General features: G+C 37.7%; 1 protein-coding gene across 2 annotated transcripts in view; it reads right to left on the bottom strand.

The window, feature by feature from the left end:
- LOC120488200 (kelch-like protein 29) overlaps positions 1–26,608 on the bottom strand; it is a 256,509-nt gene that overhangs the window by 146,164 nt on the left and 83,737 nt on the right. For both annotated transcript variants that reach the window (XM_039684777.2, XM_039684778.2), the window contains 3 exons: positions 26,180–26,327; positions 24,241–24,720; positions 7,113–7,251 (listed from right to left, as the gene is read on the bottom strand). In XM_039684777.2, coding sequence (XP_039540711.2) covers positions 7,113–7,251; positions 24,241–24,720; positions 26,180–26,327 — 767 coding nt within the window. The remainder of the gene's footprint in view (positions 1–7,112; positions 7,252–24,240; positions 24,721–26,179; positions 26,328–26,608) is intronic.

Genomic DNA, 26,608 nt, shown 5'->3' with positions numbered 1-26,608 from the left:
GTCATCTAACTGATGCTAAAGATTGCCACGTGCGTCGGATTTAGACGCATGGTCAAAAGTGTCAGTTAGATGACGCCCTAGGATGGGAATGCGTTGTAACAAATGAGACCTTATTGTAAAGTGTTACAATACACTTTACAAACAGTAATTTTACACTGTAAAAATACAAAATGACATGAGGTAAAAAAAAAATCATTTTTCGATTAAACTATTCCTTTAAGAAACAATTAAAGGGTTAGTTCACCCAAAAATGAAAATTAAGTCATTAATTACTCACCCCCATGCTGTACCAACCCCATAAGTTCATCTTCGGAACACAAATAAAGATATTTTTGATTGAATCTGAGAGCTGGATCAGTCCTACATAGACTGCCTAGGGGACTGGCTCTTGACGGCCCATAAAGTCATTAAAGAAAAGGTTTAAATATTCCATGTGCCTACAGCGGCTCAATTATAAGTTTATCAAGCGACGAGACTACTTTTTGTGCGAAAAAAACATAAATAACGACTTTATTCCTCTATTCCATTACTTCCTTATGGGCGCATGCGCGAGAACTGAGACGAGGACGTTCTCATTCGTCTACTTTTTGTTACCGGCTGGTCACCGCTTAGAAGTTTTACCGCCCCCTACCGTATAAGATGATGTGCTGATATAGCTGGAAGCGCAAAACTTTCTGTTTACAAGCAGAGGAAGATGCGCGCTGTACATACGCTTTTCAATTTGCGTATTTTCCGCACTATAAGGTGCACTTAAAAGCCTTTAATCTTCTCAAAAAAACGACAGTGTTCCTTATAATCCAGAGCGCCTTATATACGGATCATCATGTTATACGGTAGGTGGCGGTAAAACTCCTAAGCGGTGAGCAGCCGGTAACAAGAAGTAGACGAATGAGAACGTCGTCGTTTCAGTTCTCGCGCATGCGCCTATAAGGAAGTAATGGAATAGTCGAATAAAGTCGTTATTTATGTTTTTTTCGCACAAAAAGTAGTCTCGTCGCTTGATAAACTTATAATTGAGCCGCTGTAGGCACATGGAATATTTAAACCTTTTCTTTAATGACTTTATGGGCCGTCAAGAGCCAGTCCCTTAGGCAGTCTATGTAGGACTGATCTAGCTCTCAGATTCAATCAAAAATATCTTTATTTGTGTTCCGAAGATGAACGAAGGTCTTACGGGGCTGGAACAGCATGGGGGTGAGTAATTAATGACTTAATTTTTATTTTTGGGTGAACTAACCCTTTAAAAATCTATCAAGCATTGCAAAGTGGGATGGACTCATTTGGAAGAGCATCCACTGAAGCTGTTCAGCAAGTGTGACTCAAAGTCAGGCCTGTGAGTCTCTCTACAGCAGTGCTTGAGGGAAAATTTGAGTGAGCTGCTATGCATTTCCATGCATAATACATATTTAAAGGCATATGGGGAGTGCAGATTGTCTGGCTCCTGAGATGAGCTGCACTCCGTCTAGAAGAGGGGCATTGGCTTAACGTATCTGCAGAGGGCTGATTGACTTGGGCCTTTTTCCATTGTTTGGGTGCGAGTTATAGACGCTAAACCTCAATTATTAGGATGCTGCAAAAAGACACAAGAAGTGTCTCGAGAAACAAAAGCTCATAATGACTTTCCATTAATGGACGGTGGACGGTTAGACATGGCAGTGAGGTGAAAATAATAATAATAATAATAATAATAATAATATCCTCTCTTCTGCCCCAGATTAAGTTCCTATTCTATTTGAACACACGTGAAGTGTGTCCTTTCTAAAAGTCACTATCAGCATCAAACTGTACAAGTTTTACATTGGAGCAAGACAATGTGAAGGGTTCTTGACCGTATTTCAGACAAACACTTTTCACTGATGGATAAAATCAAGTGTTCTCATGTTTTTAAAGGAAAATGTGGTTTAAATGCACTTTCATGTTGCACCAAAAACTGAGGAAAAATCGGGCATTTTAGCATCAAAAATTGCACACTTCCACTTTAACTATTTCACAGCATGTGATTTTGTGAGCCTTTATGAAGACACTTGAAGTCTTGGTATATTTTGAACCTATGCAAAGACAAATACATGCTACATATGACAGACAGACAGACAGACAGACAGACAGACAGACAGAAATACAGCCAGCGTGATATAAGCAGGGAAGGAAAGGAGGGGGTAGAAAATCAGTTCTGCCACAGGGAACCAGCAGCCATCCTACAGGGAAAGGGACCATTCCATGACTGGGACGAGGATTTACTTTCAAATACCTGCCAAAACAGAGTTCAACACGGCCTGCGTACGAACGGTGATATTAGACGTTATAAGAGGTTTGACTTGGAGGGAGGCAAAAGGCAGAGTATGAGGTAAGGTGGGTATCTCTGGCGCTGGCTGAAAAATCAAGATATGTTACTCCTGAAAAGAAAAACAAAAATGCAAAGTTTATTGCCGTCAAGTGTAAGTGGAGGAGGAGAAACATTAAGAAACAAAAGGCAAAAAAAGCTGTAAACCATTAAGAGGTGGGAAAGAAAAAAGAAAATAGAAATTCAGCCCTCTCTCTTTCCCTGAGATCAATTAGAGAAATCTAAATCCACACACCCACTCACACTATTTCCATAAACAGTTCCGCTCAGAAAAGAGCTTTTTGGCCATAATTTTATTCTCAAGTATGAATGTCTACCCAGAAAAAAAGAGCTATATGGTTATCAAAATCGTTCTTTTCATCCACCGTTTATGACTGTTATATTGATTAGACGGTTATGGCACATAAAGCCTAGCGTGTGCATGATTATGCTGGTTTCTAAAACGCTGTCTTTAGGATATATTCTCGGGCAGCATAGCATGCATCATTTGTAGAGATCCCAGAATGCATTGAGATAATATTTTATTATTATAAATATTATATGAATAAATGAATAATACACAAATGCAAAAACAAAACAAAAAAAATAAATGAAAAATTAAATGACAGCATAAAAAAAAATACTTTCTATAAAATACTTTCTTGTCTAAAAATACTTTTTTTGTCCATAATTTTATTCTCAAGTTTGAAAATTCCCTTCCCTGACATTTGCATTACATGGTTATACAAATCGTTCTTTTTGTTCACAGACTATGACTATTATATTGATTAGACTGGAAAAATACAGTGATGAAATTATGGCACTTAAAGGGGGAAGGGGGGCTTTTAAGAGAGAGGGGGGGGGGTTCTAAAATTGACATAATTTCCATGTTTCCCATTTTCCAGGAAACTTCGAACACATTCATTTGCCTACGTCCTTGAGATAAAATAATCTATAAATGTGAGTGCTTTCTTTATTTTTGAGTTCGCTGACATTACGAGCATACTGTTGGACAACATTATAGCTGATTATACACCTGAGCTCTGTCCTTTTTTTCTTTTTTTTTTAAGTGGAACTACTTTTCTAGCCCTGCTTTATGCACAGTTTACTTCTTCAGCTGGTCAGGTCATCCAGCCTATTGTGGATTGCAAGTTTTGAACCCATTGCTCCATATGCCTATACTGTATTCCTTCTTCCATCCATAATAAAATATAAAAGAATCAAAACAAAAGCAGCCAAGTAGATATCAAACCACTAAAACTTCAGAGTTTAGCGTAATCTTAAATGGAACAAAACAAATCAAGAGCTGCCAAACTAAAGTGGGCTCTTCAACGCCAGCTATCCGTCTCAGACTAATAACGTAGTGTCTATGCTAATATATACATGGAAACACTCGGCAAGTGGCAAAATGATGGATGCACTGCCAGAAACAAAGAACAAATATTCAATAAAATCCATCAGTCAGGATGAATCTCAGGAGATATTGTGAAATTCATAAGAGGCACTGCCTTCTGTCAATGTGAACGAGGAAGTGCTAATGGCTACATATTACATTCAAACGCAGATTCACTTAGTGCATGATTTGCTAAATGGATGAATCACTTTTTAATGCACGTTTTCTCTGAGAACGACAAATGCAGCAGGTGTTCTTTATAGACGATTAGATAAACCCGGTTCGTTTAACTGATACAAATGACGGACTCCCTGATAACGACTTCAGTCTCAGCCGGATTCGCCCATTAAAGGGCCGGGAGACATCTTTGATATTAAACTCAGATTACAGCTCAATGCATGTATCATTTTCAAAGATCAATGTTTCGTTTAGATTTGATATTCATCATATAGGTGTTTTTCTCTCTCTCTAAAAGTTCATAAATTAAAGTGAGCTCTTCTAAAGTGTAAACAAGCAAATAATCAGGCTGAAATAGTGTGAGACCACTCACATTTTTTACACTAGAAATGCATGGTAAATAAATAATGCAAGAATGTTTTCAGAATGTTTTAGTATGCCAAAAGCTTTACAAATTACGACAAGTGCCAGATTGAACTTTCCACCTGAACTCTTTGAGGCATTATATTACCTTAATAACTGTAGACAGGATTACATATTTTCTACTTTGTGAAAAAATAAAGAAACACAGAGCTAATGTATTTTTCAACTGAATGGCGACGCTACTGTGTGACTCTCTGTAACCTAATGAGCTGCCTACAGGCATCATATGTGCGTGATTATGCTGGTTTATAAAATGCCTTCTTTTGGATCTATTCCAAGGCAGAATTGTAGAATGCAATGCAACAAGCTAAGTAAAAAAAAAAAATAATAATAATAATAATAATAATAAAATAATAAATAAATAAAATATTTAAAAATATTTAAACATAGTTTTTATATATATGCATAGTAATAAATTAATAATTAAATGCATATGCATAAACATTTTATAATGCAACAAATAAATAAATGCATCAATGAATGCATAAATGAATAAATGCATGAACAAATTAACAAATGAATAATCGTGTTCATCATGAACCTCAAAGTCAATTATAATCAGTATGAAAGTTGCATGTAATTTAGAATGCTATCTTGACAGCTCACTAGGTTCTTGAACTGAAACGTTCTCGTTTCCTCTGCGTTCTTATGAGGGCAATCTAGACACCGAAAAGAGTGTGACATTCTCCATGCAAAAGCCCTAGTTTCAGTCCCTTCAGTCCTGAGCAGTGAAACTCAAATTACTTTTGTGAGGTGTATCAGCACATTTTGGGAATCACAAGAACAAACTTCTGAGTTTTTGCTCCTAATGCCGTTTTTATTGGCTCTGCTCGACTTCACCAGGACTAAATTCACAATCAAGCTGGAGTACATGTATCATGACATACTGTATATTATACAGGAATTTGAAAGCATTACAGCAATTACACAAGCCAGTCAATGCCCTGGTTCATGTGATTGTTTTGATGCGACTGAAAAAAGGCTGATATGGATATAATGTACAGTGCATTCAATGGCTTGTACTGTTGTGCACTTTGATTCATAAACATATTGACCATATAAAACCTACTGCATGATGTCTGATATGAACATTGTTGAAAAACATGTTGCACACAATCTACTAAATGTCTTCTGTTGTCTGAATGGAAGACTTTTTTTTAGCAAGTAGAAAGCATGGGTGAAATTGTAAAAACGTCCCCTTTCAGCTTGTGTCTTTTTGCTTTTCACTGGTTTTTATTTTTTTATTAAGTAAATAAAAGTAATAATAACTTTTATATTGTTAGTTATATTTTAAGATGAACACTTACTGGACTGAATCAACTTAGGTTTACTTGATTACCCATACATAATACAATAAATTTAAATTTAAGAATCAAATACGATCCATTAAGCTTTTACAGTTTATTATTCATCTCTCAATCACTATTGTATTGTTCAGCATTATACGTTTTAAAAATACAACATTTTGATCATACACTGAAAAAAATAATATGCTTTATCTAATCAATAAAATTGTGGCAACATATTACAAGCAATATTATTAATTAAATTGTACAAATTAGAATTAATTAGAATATTAATTTGATTAACTATTACTCAATTCTAATTTGTTCAATTTAATAAATAATATTGCTTGTAATCTGTTGCCACAATTTTATTGATTTGATAAAGCATATTCATTTTTACAGTGTTATACTAAGCATTTAAATAGCATATTATTGGCAGATATAGTGACAACATTTGCATTTTTATGTGTGTTATAAATATCTCACTGATTATTTATCAGTACATTACAAGCTGTCAGAGATTCATCTTACTTTTTATCAATATAAATATGAGAGACTTTTTTTTGCCAATCACTGTGGGATGTAGATGTTATGTTCATATTTCCACTTTTTTTTTTCTGCTGGCTAATAAAAGTCAAGCACCAAGCAAAATGTGTCAAATTTAAATAAACATTTGAAGTTTTAAAGGTTTGATACAACCGTTCACAACAAATTTACTGCAAACTGTTTGCAAGCTCATTTACATGTGAAAACACGAATTTGCAGTAAATGTGTAGCAGAATTCTCCCCAAGAGCTTTACCAAAAGTTATCCTGATGTAAAAAAAGATTCTGAGATTGTACATTTCTTTGCCTGCAAACATGATTCAGTATCGTTTTTTGTTGTTGTTGTTTTTTACTAAAACACCATCCAGTCAGTCACACGGCTCTGGGACACCCGACTGCTGATATCAGCATCAATAAGAGACGCAAGTCGGCAAGAAACAGAATTTCCCGAAGCATAAACGAGATCCGTGCAGTTTGCAGTTTGGCTTAATCCGACGGCACGCTCAAAGCGCTGTGTGAATTTCCACGTAGATACGGAGCGAGTCACAGCAGGTAAAAGGTGAAGAGAGACGACTAAAACATCCCGCCTGGGCACTTGATACAGACAGCTGGAGCGTAGCGCTGATGCCATATGCCAAACGTACTCCTAAAATCTGCCTTTCATTTGTTTTGACATTTCCAAACATTTCAAACTAAAAAAAAAAAAATAACCCAGTCATGGAACTCCTTCGCCCATTAAAATGCTAATTGGCATGCTTAATAAATGGAGGTGAAAGTGTCAGATTGGTCCACGCCTTAACCTTTTTCAGCAGAGAAATACATTCGTTGGTGGAACAGACAGAATGGCTACTGGCCCTGTGACAGGAACCGATGCCTTCAGACCTGCAAGAGATGGGGAGGGAAAAGGAGGCGACACAAATGCACCCTACAAAAAGAACAGAATAGATCAAGGACGGGAGGAAAGCAAACCTTTTCACCATGTCCTTGAAATACAAGCTGCAGGAAGCTAGAACATTTTGATGGACTTCAAACTCTTTGCCTTCAACAATTATTTTCAGGTCTGTAAACTCTTTCTCTCTCCGCTGCTGGTTCAATTCCTTCAACATTTCTGTAGAACAAGAGAAAGAAGAGAAACAGTGATTTTTGTATTTTCTGAGATCGAAGCACACAGCTTATGATGACACAACCAATCATTGTTTGAAGAAAAACAGGAAATGATTTGTTTGTGCAAGTAAAGGGCTGGAAAAGATTTAGAGTGGAGGGATAAAACCATCAGGCATGAAGGAAAAACAACAACAAAAGTGAAAAAGCAAAAGGTCAGTGCTCAGTGCTTTCATTGTGAAACAAATCCTGAACTTTGTCAGTAAGATGTGAATCTAAAATTTGAAAAATGAAATCGCCGTCATCATTTCAAATATGTATGGATTTCTTTCAGTTCTTTTCATAGATGTTTTTGTTATTGAACAAATCATGTTCTCCTTAGAGAGTTACATTTTCAACCGTAATGTATAAACCTGTTTAAATAGAATTAACTTGAGACTTAAGCCTAGAGGCTACTCATTTATAAATAAACACAAACTAAAAATCACAAAACAAATACATATTCATTAATTCATAAAAATAAACAAATACATATAATTATTTACATGTATTTGTTTATTTGTAAAAATGTATAAATGAATGCACAAATAAATAGACAAACTCATGTTTAACTGCTGAATTTCTAGCGAAGGACAGCACTTTAATCCTAAAAAGAGATCCACCCATCAAAAAGAGAAGAAAAGGAGAACAGTGACTGTCCACTCCCAGAAAGTATTAGGAATTATGCAACCATGCACACTCAACAACATGGACATTTGTATACATTTAGAGGACAAACTTCAGGACAACATCAAATGCATAATATTTGTACTCAATTTTGATACAATATATTCTATTATACATCATTTACAATGCTTCATGGAACAAGCAGTTATTTTTAACCTATTTTATTGTTTTACTTTTGTGCTCATGTAGTTATTTATCAAGAATGTGGTTGCTTTGCTTTAACAAAAGAATATTTTGAAATTCCTATGGAGAAAATAGCCAAGACCCCTGAAAAAGTGTCCATAACCAGTTGACCTAAAATAACATCTAATAAAGCAACACCACCTCTAAATGACAACAGACACAGTGAGGACGAGAAAATCTCTCGGTTACGACTGTAACCTTGGTTCCCTGCAGAGTTCCCTCTTGATTGACAATCTGGGAACGCACAGCCTGATTGCATCATGAAGCACGTGTGAAATCAGTCCTAAGGTGTAACAAGACGTCCGAAGTGGCTGACGTCATAAACCAGGGGTCTCAATTAAAACCATGTCTCTGAAAAAGGTAGTTTGTTTGTTTACTTTATTTAAATAAAATAAACAAACAAATTACCTGCCAGCAGCCCCTCGCGGACGACTGCTGGCTACCCAAAATAAAACATAAATACCGGCCAGCAGCCCCTCACGGACGACTGCTGGCTTACCAAATAAAATATAAAATACAAATAAAAGCAGGCCTGTTCCTCTCTCGATCATCCACTCCGTCGCTCCCCCTTTATGGCTCCGCTCCTTCGTGAGAGATGCGAGACCGGTGTGCTTCGCAGGTGCTGCTCATTAGCAATCGCAACACCGGCCTCGCGACTTTCTCTCACGTCCCTCGGCCGTCCTGCTCACCACAATATATATATATATAAATTCTGGTAGACAGACAGCACCAATATGTTAAATTATTTTACATATAAAGCTTACTGAAGACACAGAGGCTAGCATTGCAATGTTTAGGCATGCTTTATGGTTTCCTGGTTCGTGGCGTCACTCGCTTCTGACGTCTCTGATTTCACACGTGCTTCACGACGCAATCATGTAGTCCGTTCCCACATCGTCAATCGAAGCATTGCAAGTTACTTTGAAAGTTTTTTGTTTTTTTTCTAAATTCAAAAATTGGTTGTTTTTGTGAATTGTCATGAAAATCGTGTCACAAGGCAAAAATATATAATAAAATAATAATAATACAAATTCAATAATGATAGTTTTTTTTCCCACATGCAATAAAAATTTTATTGCATTTATAACAGTTTTGTGGCAAATCAAAAGTGATGTCAATATATAATGTAATGCTTTTGTAATGCTTTTTTTTTTTTTTTTTTTTTTGGTAATACAGCCTTGTCATAAATATTCAACCCCTATTCAACACTCCTGTTTTCAGTCCAAGCCTCTGGAAATTCTATAATAAAACTGAATGCATGTGAAGGTTCAGAAGCAAAAGAGTTCTCACAAAATCTGTAGAGAAGAAGAAAGCCTATGGCTACAAGATTTCCAAAACATTAAAAGTTCTTAGAGACACAGCCGGCAACCTTATTCATAAGAATTGTAATACCAGAAACTCTTTGATGGTTTTGAACAAAATGCACAATATCATTAAGGGGAATAACATGTTTGAAAAAAAAGGGGTTTGAAAACCCCTTCATTTACAGCCAAAGACTTGCAAGATGACCTCATGAAAAGTGGAAGAAACATCTCAATGCTGAATATAAGAAGAACACAAGACAAGCACGACCTTCACGTTGGGAGAACTTGCCAAATACCACTCTTAACCAAGAACAACATTAAAGGACAACTTGAATGTGCTGAAATTCATTAGAAATGTGGAGTTCTGAAAGAATGTTTTATGGAGTGAAGTGAAAAACTGGAACTTTTTTTACCAATGGATCAGCATTATGTCTGGTGCAAAAAAGGCATCTCCATGGTCAAAAATGGAGGCGGTCCAGTCTTGTTATATGGGTGCTTTGCTGTTGCAGGAAGTGGAAATCTTGCCTGTATGAAGGACATCATGAATTCTTTGAAGTATCAAGCCATTGCAAAGATGATGTGATGCCTTCAGGGCAGAGACTGAAGCTTGATGATCAATGGACTTCCTCAACCATCCCAAAGTGTACATCCAAATCAGTGATGCGCGGGTCAATGTATAAACAACCCGCAACCGACCGACGTCTTCAGCTACCCGCCCGCAACTCGGACCGCAAAAAAAAGTAAAAAAAACATTGTACCCGACCCGCTTCCTGACCGCATTTTTTTAAAGTAGTAAATGCTCATCGGAGCGTTATTGGGCCATACAGACGTGTAACAACACAGCATCGCAAGAAGACGTAGGCCTACACATAATAAAGCCAGCACTTTGGTCATCATCTTTCATTATTTCTGCAAATGTCTCCCACACTTTTACTCTTTCTATTTGTGTATTTGCGAAGCTTCCACTCCCCAGTCTTCACCTTTTCTCTTGCCGCCTCCATCTCTCTGCAGACTGTAGTGATCATCGTACATGGCCGGTTCGTGAACGAATCGAACCAGTACACTCGAACTGAATCGTTCGAAACAGTTAGCCTCTTGCGTCAGTGCTGATGATCCACAAGTTACTAAAGTTACTCACAGACATGCCTGACAGTCGCCTCCGAATCGAAATAAATCAATATCCTGAATTATATTTTACTCCAGTTATATTTTACTCCAGTAACTCCAACAGTTCACTGAACCGAGACATGTTGGTGCCACTGTTGAGAGAAGTGATGAGCACGAGCAGCTGATGCGTCTACCGAACGCACAGGGACAGCGGTTCTCGAAACACTAGTATAGAACCGAGAACTGTTAAAGACTGACCTTGTGTGTTATCTTCGTGCCAGTATTCAGCCAATAATGTGTAGGGCTGTATATTTCATCAAAAATTGTGTCTAGTACTATATACAAATGTTTAATTGGCATCTTTTTTCAAACGACCCGACCGACCGCGACCCGAATATCATTAAAAACATTTTTGGATGACCCGTAACTGCGGGTAACCGCGGGTGACCGCAGGCACCCGCTCATTTCGGATCAACCCGCGCATCACTGATCCAAATCTACTTGAGCTTGCTTTAGGGATCAGTCGTGTTCTTGGCCTGTAGTCTTCAGATTGAACTCTCGTTTTTTTCGTTTTTTTTCTCGGAATTTGAAGAAAGCAGTGGACAACATGAAACCTCAAGATTATGAGTAATCTGCAAGCTTTTCTCAAGTGAGGAATGGGCCAAGGTTGCAGTAGAGAGGTGACAAAAGCTTCTAAACACTTAAATGCAGCATTTACTTGATGTTATAAAGAAAACATTCTGAGAATAGTGCATTTATGTATGTTAGGATAGCAAGGTGTCTAAATAATTTTGGTTTGACTGTATATATGGGATAACACACTTCTGGGTAAACATCATGGTATTTTTAAGTCCAAGAGTAGTCCAAAACTCCCTCATGTCCAGGAAATTATGCTCATCAAATAATAATTAAATGGTGAGTATGTGCATGAGTCATATCTGACATGCTTAATGTATAATTAATCATCTCTGAACCCAATGCAAAATGACTTTATGTGCTGGAATAACTCCCAGAGCCCCTTAAACAGCAGGATGCCGTGATCGCGACAGGTATTCATGACTAATAAGAACAGACCGCAAACAACAGCCGATTTACGAGGAGACCCAGTTCTGTGCAACAAAGCATGTAGTGCTTCTTAAAATAAACTTTCAAATTCACTTCTGCATTTCATGTGCTTGCTTTCCATGCAATAATTTGAATAATTGGCTGGTATAAGCATTTCAGCATCATTAGAGCAATACGTCACGTGACTCTGACAGCTGTTCCGCAGACGTCTGACAAACTAATAAGGGAAAGGTGATGTGATTATCTGCTTAAAATGTTCCTTATTAATTTGAGCCAGGGATAGAATGGATGGCAGGAAATTATTCTCTATTTAACTGGGTCAGTGTTCTCCGGAGAAGACCATAATCATAAAATAGCACAGGACAATCTACTGAGACCAGGAAGGAACATATTAAAGGAAAATTAACACATTTGTACAGTAACTGTTAATAACGTTTGTGTATGAATCATTTGTTTTAGCCAGTGCAAAAAACACTGTACAGTGGGGTACAAACATATGGGACTATACTGTATATCAACATATAATAAAATATAAAATATCATAAACAAAGATTTAGAATTTTTAAAAACTAAAGACAAGGGAAAGCGAAGACAAAAGGAACAATAAATATTGAAGGTTTTGGACAATTGATGGTACGTTAAAGCCACACTTTTGAATTTTTCAACGTAATATATAACCAAAACCCATTGAGATGGTACATCGACTTAAAATGGGTTGAATAATACGTCTGAATAATAATACGTAGCCTGAAGGTGTCTGTATCGCTTTTACTAGCCCTTTGTAACTTTGGGTTTCGGGTAGGAACCCGATCACAAAAAAGAACTACAAAATTCGATCGCTTTATGGCATACGTCACTTCCCCTACCACCCACAACTTCCTCAGATTCTGACGTTAGTGCTCAACTCAAGTTTGATTGCCGTCTGTATGTTTTCATTATGGCCGAACAACAGCTACAAGGAAGAAGGCAACGGTTTTATCAGAGGAAACTAAAAAAAGAAAAGGGGAGGGTGACAAATTAAAAGCCATGACGAGGATTATCATTGGTCCAGCTTTGCGCTTTGCTCGCTGGCGTGAGCTAAAAGAGGAAGGGTGCTTGACCGATGCTGACACTTGCCTGAACACAACTGCCGTTTCCAAGGTAACCCAGATAAATTCATATAAGCAGTGTAGTATTTTCTGGAATTCCGGCCACAGCCGATGGTGTTATGAGTGTAATAAAATGCCCACAGCCCAGTGTTCATTTCTACATACAAACACAGCCCGCCTCAGTGCAGGGCTCGCACAAATAAAATCGACTCATGTCAAATGTAATGTTACATTAAATGTAGTGAACATGCCCACGAGTCACGACTCAGTAGTACCCACAAACACACCACATGTCCCACGGTTTCTGTAAAAACTCACAGACACAATAATCCCCTCGGGGCTCACCCGACTTGCTCTTTCTCACCAAACTGCTATAAGGGAATTGAGCGCGGCAAGGCTGCCCGGCCCGCCTCAAACACTGCAAGCACACACAATCTAAAGACACGGGAGGCTGACCGGTTGACTGTTTGTTGACTTTAAAGGGGTGATGAACTGAGAAATCAAATTTTCCTTGAGCTTTTGACATCTAAGAGGTCATCATATTATAAGAATATCCTGTAAGTTTCAGAACTGAAAACGTCCTTTTTAGTCCAATAAAAGCTTTTATTTACACCAGCCTCTGAAAACGTCTCGTTTTTAAAAGTGGGAAACTATGACGTCGAAGGGGTTAAAACACCACCCCCGCAGAAGAAGATCTACACCTACTTCAACACGGCCGGTTTAGCCCCGCCCACCGATTCGCGCATTACACGCATAACTAAGTAGCCTAACATACATGCCTACCTCGTGATGACAAACCGGATCGATATAACGAGCAATACAGAATATTGTGTGCAGTGCCTGGTTGTGGAAGAAGTCAGTCGCTGCATAAGCTTCCTCTGGATTCCAATAGAACTTCATGGATAAACTTTATTTTTAATGACGTTCCAGCTGATGAGGGTAAAACATTGTCGTCTGTTTGCTTCATTTCACTGAGGATTGTTTTGTAAACAAGACTGGATTTGCAGACCGTTTAAGAGTAAAGAACGTGCTGTGCCGTCTATATTGGATCTGACAGGAATTGTGCAACACACGAACTCTTGGTTGAACATGTATGGGCGAATCCGGTTGCCATTTGACAACATTGGACGTTTTCCCCCACGTACACCGACGGGTGAGTTAAACTCATTATAATATGCAAAACTGTTATCCACTCACAGCAGTGGGAGGTTATTTCCAAGTCTTCAGTACAACACGCCCACAAAAACTGACAGTTTTTCAGGAAGGCTCACAACTTGGGTACAAAATAGCCTATTACTTATTAATTTTGATGTTTTTGAATGCAAAAAACAAGCGAATGTCTTAAATTGACCTCAGACAACAATATAATACAATTTTAAAAGCCAGTTTATGACCCCTTTAATTTGCAACAGTGCTCTGGAGCTTGTGGCCTCTAGGGACGCTAGACGTGAAAGTTACAGGTCGAGCGCCACTAGTGGCCAAAAGTTCCACAGTGTGGCTTTAATAAGATAATAATAATAATAATAATAATAAGTACATTTTACACTTTCTTGCTCCTTCCGAAGCATAAGATTATCTCAAATCATGATCATCATCTGACATTAAATGGTCAAAACAACTGTTAGTGTACATCCATAACATTATCCTCCAGACAATGTTTCAAGGCACTGGATTTCCTTTGTGTTAACATTTGTGTGCATTCAAATGCATGAAGACACTTCTGAATGGCTCAAAATTGTAATGCATAGAAAAACATTCATCTGATTCAGTCTGCCGATCCTCCAAGAGTACTTTCCTCTCTCTACGGACCTGGAAAAATGCTCGAAGCTTGTGAAATGTGTCCTTCCAGAACAAAAGAGCTGTGAATCGATAACAATGAAGCTATAGATATGAGATGAGAAGATCTGGAGCGCGCCCTCTGATAGGCCACACACAATGCGAAGGTCAGAATACATGCATATAAACCATAGCTGTCTGAATGAGACTATTGTACAATCTCTTTTTTTCTCAGATTAAGTCAATCATGCAGCTCTCGACATGTAACTATCACAAGTATGTGTTACTTTTCTAAATTATTTCTTTAATTTCATACTATTTACTTTCTTAATAGATGTTCCTGATCTTATTGTGCACAATTCATCAGTGCACATTATTCAAAATGCTTGCCTTATACAGTACATTCCTTGGAAATATTACATCTTGCTCCACCAACCTACAGTACATCAAGAATCCATCATATACTTATATATGCGTTGTACAGCAATGATGACAACACAACAATGTGACCAGAATTTCACTTTAACAAATGTGCCACAAAAAAAACACTTTCATTTTGTGATCTTTTTGGTAGCATCACATTGGTTTGAAAGGGAAGGGGACTGAGTCAGTACATGATGAATTTCAGTCCACTGCAGCAATGGGACTCAAAACTGTGTTGTATGCAAATATTTGTGTGTAAACAAACCTTAGTACTCAAGGGAGTAATATTCCCTGACTTTAAATGACATTAAAACAGATGTAATAGTATTCAGCTAGCTGCTATTTACATGCCAACAGTAACTTTAACAAAAACTTCCTAAAGATTATCTTCAAATCCCTGCTCTGCCATGACAGCAGTTTGCCTAAAAGAGAAAACCGACTGTGGAGGAAGGCAGTTTATGCTAATGATCACCACTGTCCCTTGTGGCAGAGCTCAGAATGAGACTTGTAGTCGCGTTGCATTAGGAATTGTGTTCCGCCACAATCCGGCAAGCAACAATGCATGAAATTGAGCTTCTCTTGCTAGAAGCATTAACACTCATAAACTCGAAATTACCTAAACACACATAACTGCAGAAGACTCATTTTTGAATCATAATGTATCCAGCTACAATATACACTAGTTCTGTTCTAAAACCTAGTGAGCTGCTACCATTCAAGTTTGAGGCAATAAATACAATTCATAATAAGAAATAAATATAATCTGTTTCCTGAGCAGCAAACTAGCATATTAGAATGATTTCTGAAGGATCAAGTGACATTGCGGACTGAAAATCCAGCTTTGCATCACAAGAATAAATTCCATTTTTAAATGCATTAACATAAATCGTAATGGTATTTCACAATATTATTGATTTTACTAAGGATGCACTAATACCTCTTTTTTCCAGAATGAGTCTGATACCACTACATTTATATTTAGGACTCGCTGATGCTGTCACGGTGGGCTAAAGTGAATAGCTCACGACATAGGAAACTCAGAAACAGGGAAATTAGCTAATTAAACGACAACAGGTGAATGAAATCAATGAACGAAACTATTCAAGCAAACTGAAGCCGTTTCTCAATATGCATTCTTGTCTGTACTTGTGGACTTGTGAAACGTCACCAGTCGCTGCCCAAGTACTTGTCCAATTCAAAGTTCATCCAGTTCAAATCCCCGGATGTGTTCTTGATCCGCCCCATTTAACAAGAATGCATCGAGAGGTGACTTGTGTGGACTTGAAATAGCCAGGTATCCCAGACTGCATTTCACACCAACCAGAAAGCATCAATAGCAGAGGAGAAAACCTGCAAAATATCAAAATACTCCTGTTATTGTTTAATGAAATGTAATTTTAAGAGTGTTTCAGGCGAGAATGTTGTTAAAATCTCAAATCTTTGGTTTATTTATAAAGATAGCGCCTATTTGAAAAATGTTTGACGTTTTCGGAGTCGTGACATCCAAGCCTTCCCCGCGCGCTCATCAACCCCGACTGTAATAGCTTATCCTCGGATACTCTGACGTTTGCCGCTGGATCTAATGTCTCTAGTGGATAAACTTGACATATAATTTGTCTTGTGTATAATCTGTGTATGTATCTTTGTGTATGTATCTTTGGTCACATATTAACTATATGTTTTGGCTAAAGGCAAAGTGAAGTTTCATAGCTTTATATATTTAGGCTATTAAACTTTAACTTTGTAGCCTATTAGAGAGCTTACTTATGTTTTACTTATATACCTTTTAGGCTAGATATTATTGATCATTAAAACTGACATTTAACAAAAAGGGAAAGGGTTGTGACATGTCTTGTATGTGTATATATGCTGTATATACAGTATATACAGTATATATATATATATATATATATATATATATATATATATATATATATGTATATATTCGATTTGATTCAATATTAATTATTTTGGATATCAGTTACAATAAATTTCTCAATTTTCTCTTAACTAATGCTGTAAACTACACTGTATGAAACTAATTTTTTGGTAGTTATATATTAAATTAACCATCATAATTTTTAGTTCATAAAATTAAAATTCACGAGAGCGATCTCACACCACAGCGCCAAACCGTTAATTATGTTTTTGAATTTCTAAAGATAATGGACGTAATTTGAAAATTGAGACTTTGTTTCATATCAATAGTAACAAAGGACAAAGATTATTGCGATCGTTTTGGATGTGCGCAGCCGCGATACAATGTTCCATTCAAATAAAACAGGAAGACCAATCGATTCTTGAGATAAAACTGACAGATTCGACCAATCGATTCTTGAGATAAAAAATGACAAAATGACAGAAAAATGAGAATCGATTAATATCGAGAAATCGATATTTATTATCCAGCCCTAATATATATATATATATATATATATTAGGGGTGTAACGGTACATGTATTCGTATTGAACCGTTTCGGTTCGAGGCTTCCGGTTCGGTACGCATACAAACCGAACGATTGCTTGGACCATTTTTCCTGCCGGCAAAATTCGTGCTGACGCGGCCAACACAACGTTGCGCAACATCAAATGGCAAGCGTAATGAAAGCAGAACGAAGCTGCGCTACTCGTTATGTGCTTCACGGATCGTTTATCAGTTCGGACCAGCAACATCTGTGCAGCGCGAGCCGATCTCGATCAAGCAACACTGTTACCACACCGCGCTAAGAGATCCGGTAAAGAACACATTTGAATTCGCCACTGAGGTAATAACATCGCTGCGAGATCTAGTGAGAAGCATTCACATTTCTCCGTTATTAACCGTAGATCTCTATTAGATCAAACAGCGCTGTCATAGAAACCAGGAGAAACATTGTGCCGTGAATGAACTAGTAATACTTTCGTCCACAGACCAGCAACATTCACCATGGATTTACTATAGTAACACTAACTGGAACCAGTTTGGCTGGAATGGTGAAATGCTTTCAAGTACTTCACACATCTTTTTCCAGCACTTCAAAATTCAAATATTATATAAATAAATATATATTTAAATGTTATTTTTAATGTGATGACCAAAACATTATTTGTTCATCCTTCAAAGATGACCCCCATTTATAAACCTGAAAGTTTCAAGATCTAGGAAAACTCACACTTATTTAAAAATATTTTTTCTTTAAACAAATAGGAAATTTCTCTGGCATTTCTTTCTTTTTGCTGTATCGAAAACGTACCGAACCGTGACTTTAAAACCGAGGTACGTACCGAACCGTGATTTTTGTGTACCGTTACACCCCTAATATATATATATATATATATATATATATATATATAGGTCAGAGAAACCAAATGATATTACAAACAATTTATCCACATCATCATCATTATTATTTATTAATTGCGTATGCCCCGGCAATCTTTAATCAAAAATATCAACCTCTCCTCCTCCTGAAAATGTCTGTTATCTTCATGGCGTGTGTATTGGAGTGTGAGGCTATATCCTCCATAACTGACTGCAAACAGGCATTTAGATCTGCCTCCATATAGTTAGTAACGGCCAACTTCTTACGACCCAATCAATTGCTGAAGGACGAAATCAGAGGAGCCCAGTAGGAAGATACCAGGATCTCTCTTCAAAGGAAGATCCTGGAGAAGTTTTAATCATCCAAAATTGTGATACCGCACACCTCTAACTCAAATAAACAGATGTCATCAGTGTGAAGCAATTAACATGCTCTCACATCTATAAGGAGACACATTTCAACCTCAATATTTCACTTTAGATTTCATCAATTACATATTCACTTTACAGGAACACAATGCACTGAACGTTGAACGTATCAAATGCAGTACTTGGGGGGAAAAGAGGTCAACTCTGCATTCAATCACTAACTCTAAATATAAGCAATGTACTGAACTCTAAATATACTGCTTGACTTGGCAAACGCTACTAAAAATCAATGCAAGTAATCAAAGTCAAGGCACTAATCAGTAGGATCAAGTCAGATTCTGATGGATGTCTCTGGTGTTCTTGGAGGAGCAGAGGGGCAGATCAAGCTGTGTGGAGCAGCTTTTACTGTTTAGAGAGATAAAGCCGTGATAATTCATCCTAAACCCGACCTGTCAGAGATATGCTTTCACGTAGCAGCACAAGGGGTTTGATAAACAGAAATGGAGGTTATAAATTAAGAATTAACTTGACACTAACGGAGAAATGAGAACTCTAGATTAATTAAACAGACTTATGGTTAGGTTTTAGAGAGTCAGTTAGACCCGAGTCCAATTGCACCAACATTATCAGTAATGATGTAACCCCACACCCTATTCTGCAGCTCAAAGCAAAGTGCAAGAAATGCAAAGGTCATGGGTTTTGATTCCCAGGAAATGCATTAAAATGAAAACCTTGAATGCAATACTTGAATGAATGCACAAAAATAAAAATGTAAAGAAAACACTACCAACCCATCTTACAAAACATTATCCTTCCTTTAGATCTCTTCTGGCCATATCTGGAAAATATGTGAACCAATTTATCCCATTCTGAACAACTGCACATGTCCCTTGGTTGCTGACATGTCTAGCTTGTCCTGTTCAATTATCTCCTAAATTGTGTCCGATTACATTTGATCTTAAACGCATTGCGCAATGTCTCAATCTTTGTCTGTAGAACAGCCAAAATTCGAGATAAATCTATGTCTCTATCCATTTCATAGGATTGAATGAATGAAACCTTTATAAAATTATTTATTTAAATTATTCATTAATGACTCACCCTAATGTCGTTCCAAGCCCGTAAGACATCAGTTCCCATCTTCGGAACACAGTTTAAGATATTTTAGATTAAAGGCCATTGCACACCGAGTCCAAAATTTTCGTATTCGTGATTCGGTGGCTCTGAATTTTCAAAACACCATTTAAACTCCATTCAAACTACTTGCTACAGATGTGAAAAACGCAGAAAATCGGACCGATTTTTTTTTTTTTTTTTTTTTTTTTATGTGAGGTCGTATTTATTTTTTAACGTGCAGAAATTTCGGACGCGAATTTCGGACTCAGTGTGCAATGGCCTTTAGACAGAGAGATTTCTGTCCCTCCATTGAAAATATATGTAGCCTACGGTATACTGTCCTTGTCCAGAAGGGAAATAAAGACATCGTCAAAGTAGTCCATGTGACATCAGTGGGTTAGTTACAATGTTTTGAAGCATCGAAAATACATTTTGGTCCAAAAATAACAAAAACTACAAAATTATTCAGCATTGTATTCTCTTCCGGTTATGTTGTGAATCCGCGTTCAGTGACGCTGGTGATGTAAGATGCTGCTGATGTGTTATCTGGTGTGCCCGAGCTTCGTTTACAGTATGAGGGAGACTCACGCTGTAAACAAACAATCTTCGCAAACATGTCTAAGGATTTCGACATAGAGGAAGACTTGCATTTTTGACTTGCAATGCTGAATAAAGTTGTAGTTTTTGTTATTTTTGGACCAAACTGTTTTTAAACTAACCCACTGATGTCACATGGACTACTTTGATGATGTCTTTATTTCCTTTCTGGACAAGGACAGTATTCCGTACATTTTCAGTGGAGGGACAGAAATCTCTCGGACTAAATCTAAAATATCTTAAACTGTGTTCCGAAGATGAACGGGGGTCTAACGGGCATGTAATGACATAGTTTTATGACATAAATGACATTTAATGATATAAAGGTTTTGGGTGAACTAACCCTTTAAATGCCAAGGTCTGAATCAGAGCACCAAACTTGTCATATGCTCGGTTTTCACTAATCTCCTTCTAGACTGTAAAGATTATTGGGGTATGTTTTGCAAGAAAATACTATTATAGTCTTTCTACTTCAAAATGTTACATTTAATTTAATTTTACCTGTCATTTCTTTGTAAATATTTGGGCTATTTACAAATAAGTAAATCCTACAACAGATGCTTTTCAGTGAACTTGACTTTAATCGTTAATCTGACTCATTTCTACATTTCTAATGCTACCGTCTCAAAATTATCACCTAAACCCATGAATGTTAATTGTCCACAAAACAGTTGTTAGTTGCAAACTCTAGTTTAAAGTTATTCAGTCTTTCTAAAACTGGCAATAAAGTAAAGTCACATTCAGGACAGATTCTGGTATGAAACACCAACTTTAAACAAAACAGTGAGAGTAAAATGGGTTGTGATGCCATTTCTGTTTACACTAGTGTCCAGTTCTACTGAATCTGTAAATTTCAGTGGAAACTATCAATATTTCATGAACTAGTCTTTGGCATCTGATTTCCTATCATCATGCAGGCAGATAAATGGCCAGCAAACTCGCCTCATGTTCTCTCCTCTTCAGAAGATGAATACCTCATGATATTTAACATGACATTCAATACAAGGAGAAAGAAAAATATATTTCTGCCTGTGGCTGGCTAGAAAATCAGGCCGATTTTAAAGAGCTTTAGGACACAATATAACACAATAACCATACACTGGTTTCTTTGAATAATCATACAAATCTAATCTAAAGAACAAGAAACCAAAAAGAAAAGTTAAGACTTACTCGAGTTACATCAAACAGCACAAGTTTATTTCCCCTAATAAATCATTCCTAAGAAATTAGCTATCATACATTAAACTTGCCCGTCTCAACTATGTAGATAAATGAATTGAAATTAATTTACACTATTTACATAAGGTTTCCATTTATATGGAAATGATTTCAGATATTTTCAGACCCACCAACAATTTTGTAGAAGCATCCACTGCCCAGTAAATCTATTTGATCTTCAAAATCATTCCTGGATGTTGCTGAACATCAGAAGAACAATAATCCTTTAAATTCATAAAATCATTACAAACTTCCACTGACAAAAGGAAATGAAAAGCCATCCAGCCCAACTCTTCTCATCTTGTAGGTGGTGATGAATGGGGGAGAGGGCTTTTTGAAAGTGAAAGGCTGGAAAGTAATAGATATATATTCAAGATCATCAAGTTATTTTTTTTAGAGACTAAAAGAGTGCCTGACCTGACCACAGAGCAACAAAACAAACAAAACATAAAACATACTAAATAGTAAAACTCAACAGCTTTATTGTTATATTGACATAAATATATATATATATATATATATATATATATATATATATATATATATATATATATTTGTGCTGATCACTAACGACGATTAAAATATTTCAAACGATTTGAATATCAAACTATCAAAAGATTAAAATATTTATCGTGATTAATCGCATTAATGTCATAGTTAACTCGCGATTAATCGCACATTTTTATCTATTCTAAATGTCACTTGATTTCTTTTTGTCTCATTTTTTTTCTCATTTTAATGCTCTTATCAACCTTTGCTTTGTGCAAAGTTTTTTTATTTATTTATTGAAAACAACATGGGCATATACAATTTCATACTAACATTCTCATTTGGAGCAAATAATCTCTCAATGTAACACTGTCCATCAATAAAAGGGTGAAAGAAATACTGACAAGGTCCTGATATTGACGAGGGGGCGGAGATTTTGCATCATCTGTGTGTGTGTGTGTGTGCTTGACCATCATCAAGTGGTGTTTCAGACGGGATGTGCTGTGATGATGATAGCTCAGTTCAAAACAACAAAACACACAGATCACTGCAGTCTTGTCAATGGAACCATTTGGCAACTTTTTAAACGTAAACTTTCCATTCAGAATCTTATTGGCATCCATTTCAGCGTCTCAATGCCGTCATCCACTCAAAACGTAAGGTTAGCCTACTATTTGGCCAGCTTGCAAGCCCAAACATGCGTGTGCGATGTGCCTGTTGTTTTGTTTCCAGTCTAGCTAGATCCGCTTGCGCTTTGGTTGACAAAGCAACAAAACGTCCTCGCGCAGCGCAAGCCATTGAAATGAATGGGTTCGCCGCATCCTGTTGCAAAAGCATGTGAACAAGCAAATTTCCTCCCTGAATCGTCACGCTTATTCATTTGAGCACTCAAAGCACACCAAACCAACAATTGCTAAAAACACACGGGCACACAGGCATGATTAGCGCAGGACCAGAGACAGAGGGACGAAGAAAGCAAATTTCCTCCCTGAATCATCGCGCTTATTCATTTGAGCACTCAAAACACACCAAACCAACAATTGCTAAAACACATGGACACACAGGAATTATTTTGCACGGGCATTTTGCACTGAGTAAGCGCAGTGCCGAATTTGAAGTTCTTTGGATTAGAAATTCAAAAGGTATTGCTAAATATATCGCTAAAAGAAGCACACATTGGCTTTTGCCACTCTAGCTGCTGGCCACTCCCCCTCTCACACTGCAAACTGAGTGAGCACAGCGCAGGACCAGAGACATAGGGACGAATAAAGCAAATTTCCTCCCTGAATCATCACACTTATTCATTTGAGCACTCAAACACACCAAACCAACAATTGCTAAAAACGCACAGGCACACGGGCATGATTAGCACAGGACCAGAGACAGAGGGACGAAGAAAGCAAATTTCCTCCCTGAATCATCACGCTTATTCATTTGAGCACTCATAACACACCAAACCAACAATTGCTAAAAACACACGGGCACACAGGCATTATTTTGCATGGGCATTTTGCACTAGTATATATAAATATCAACATCCTGATTTATCTATCAAGCACTATCTATCTATCTTTCTATCTATCTGTAAATTACAGGAACGTCTGTCTGTGTGTGTGTGTGTGTGTGTGTGTGTGTGTGTGTGTGTGTGTGTGTGTGTTAGTCTGATGGATTTCAGACTTGACGGGTGTCTTGCTACGGGTGCAGTGCCGAGTTTGACGTTGTTTGGATTAGCTACGCACAAATAAAAATGTCACTGTGTGTCTGTGTGTGTGTGTGTGTCTGTCTGTTAATCGCATATCTCTCGAACCGTTAGTCAGATGGATCTCAAACTTGACAGGTGTCTTGCTACGGGCACGAGCAAGTGCAGTGCCGAGTTTAACATTGTAAGATATCGCTAAATATATCACTAAAAGAAACACACATTGGCTTTTGCCGCTCTAGCCACTGGCCACTCCCCCTCTCACGCGCAGGACCAGAGACAGTCAGAGGGACGAAGAAAGCAGATTTGCTCCCTGAATCGTCGCACTTAATCATTTGAGCACTCAAACACACCAAACCAACAATTGCTAAAAACACACGGCCATTATTTTGCACGGGCATTTTGCACTAGTATATATAAACATCAACATCATGACTTTCTATAAAGCGGGTTTGAAGTAATGTGAACAGCTCTAAACAAATAAATTTGACTTGACATTATAACATCTAGAAAACCAAACCAAAACATAATTTACCTTTGGGATGCCAGGGGTCTGTAAATTCATATTTCCCTGGTCCGACCGTTCTCAGCATCTGCAGGCCATTGTTGGTATTCTCCTGCTGGCCATTCGTCAGAGGTCCGTTGGTGGGCAGTGTGGAGGAGGTCATGGCAGCAGATTGCACCATGGGGTTGGTCAGGTGACCGTTGCCCATCACCGTGTGGACCGTATGGGCGACCTGGCAGACGCTGGGCATTGGGGGCAGGCCGCCGACAGCAAGGGATTGGCTATGTACGTTGAGGACCATGCTGGCCATCGGCTGTGAAGGCTGCTGCGGGAGCTGGTAGTGTGCGGGTAACTGAGGGTGAGGAGTGTGGAGCGCTGGGGTCACGCCGATAATGGGCGCTTGGACAGTCGCACATTGACTGTAAGCTGGTGCCTGATGCAGGGCGTACGTGTGCGCCAAGAGTCCAGCCTGGCTGACAGTGGCAGCAACTTGCGGTGGCCATAGAGGCGCTGAAGAGAACGAAACAACATGCTTTTAAAGGTCGGGTGTGTGCGATATGACATATTAGATTGTGAAACATAAAAATGACGCCATGATCTATCAGTTGCAGTATAATTGCTGTTTTTTATTTTTTTGTTATCAGTTTTTGATTTTCATCTCTATCGTGGTTAAGTTCAAGTAACATAGCAGTTATTCGTCTGCATGAAGGTTTACTATTTGTAGGTGTTTTAAAGTCCCACTGTAGTCAATAATTGTATCCCTTAAAAATCATCTTTGATCACCAAAATGACATTTAATATGTATATACAGTACATAATGCACACATCTGTACATATGTTTTCTACTCCATAAGTACACCACTTTATTATTATTAATTTATTTTATTTATTAGTCTGTTCAACATTAGTTATCGTATTAACTAACATGAACTAAAAATGAGCAATGCATTTGTTACAGTATTTATTAATCTTTGTTAATGTGGGTTAAAAAAACACAGATGTCCATTGTTTGTCCATGTTAGTTCACAGTGTATTGACTAATGGTAACTAGTACAATTTTAATAACGTATTAGTAAATGTTGAAATTCATATTAACTAAGATTAATAAATGCTCAAGTTTATTCTTAGTTCATGTTAACTAAATGATCCTTATTGTAAAGTGTTACCTGTTATGAAGTGGAAGGATGATGAACCCAAACGCAGACAGTGTTCAATGAACTCAGGGTTTATTAGGACAAAAAGGAAAACAAAGCCCACGAGGGGGCAAAACAAGACTGGGTAACAAACACTAGACTTAAACAGAGGTCAAGACAGGAACAATACTAAAACACGAACAGACTCTGGATTAACAGTTAACTCAAGGGATTACTCACTGCAAACTTCACAAAACAACAAACAGATCTCACGGCAGGTTTCACAGCATGTTTCAAACAATGAACCGACACCGGACAGCAAACACAAGGGGATTATAAAGGGGAACACTAATGACCAGGACAGGTGAAACTGACTAGACAATAATCACAAGACTAGGATAACAAGGGGGCGGGGTAAGTTAACGAGACAACACAAGCACATGGCCCAAACAGGCCATGCGCTTGCACACAAAACATGATTCTGTCATGATCCTGCCTCACGACTAGAGAAAATCAAAGACAAGAAGGCAGAATCATGACAGTTACCAATGTTCTTTGTGTCATATATGAATGTATGTATGTACCAAGAGCTCCTGGAGAAAAAAAAAATTCCTAGTGTTAGCGCACATTTGGTGAATAAAGCTCATTCTGTCTCTGAAAAACTAACCTGCAAAAAAATGGATTTGTGGATCTTGCCTGAAAAAAAATCATATTTTTGCCATATCACTCACCCCTCCCTTTGAAGCCACTTCTAGCAATCAATCTATCCACGCATGAAAAAACAATGAACAAGAGGTGTTATTGTAGAGCTGATGCCTTTGCTTTCAGCTTTTTACCTGCGATATCTTTCTCCCTCATCTGTTTTGCAGGCGGCTCGTCCGTGTCCCAGGGCGTGGACTGGTTAATGGGTGTTTGTCCCCACAGGACGCTATTAGCCAGGACCTGGCCCTGATTCTGCGTGTCTGCCAACGGGTGCCCAGAGACCTGTTTCAACGAGAAGAACGTCTTGGGTAAACAGAAAAGCCTTTAATTACTATGTCTACGTTTCCAATTACAGCCCATTTGCCAGACACTGGTACATCATTTTGCTTTGTTAATATTCCATTCCATTCGCTCTTTTAATTACGCCGCTGTTCTAGATTAGAGCCATCAATAATGCAGGAAAATCCAAGGTCGGCCCCCAGCAATTTGACTGGGTGCAAGAAAGTGAGATCTATATAGAGAACATTTTACTAATTAATTCTTATCTGCCTTGCATTGACTGT

Source organism: Pimephales promelas, chromosome 15, assembly GCF_988280905.1.
Source record: "Pimephales promelas chromosome 15, fPimPro1.hap1.1, whole genome shotgun sequence".
In the NCBI taxonomy this organism is placed as follows: domain Eukaryota; kingdom Metazoa; phylum Chordata; class Actinopteri; order Cypriniformes; family Leuciscidae; genus Pimephales; species Pimephales promelas.
The sequence above is the reverse complement of the archived record's forward strand: the minus strand, read 5'-3'. Positions and strand labels throughout refer to the sequence as shown.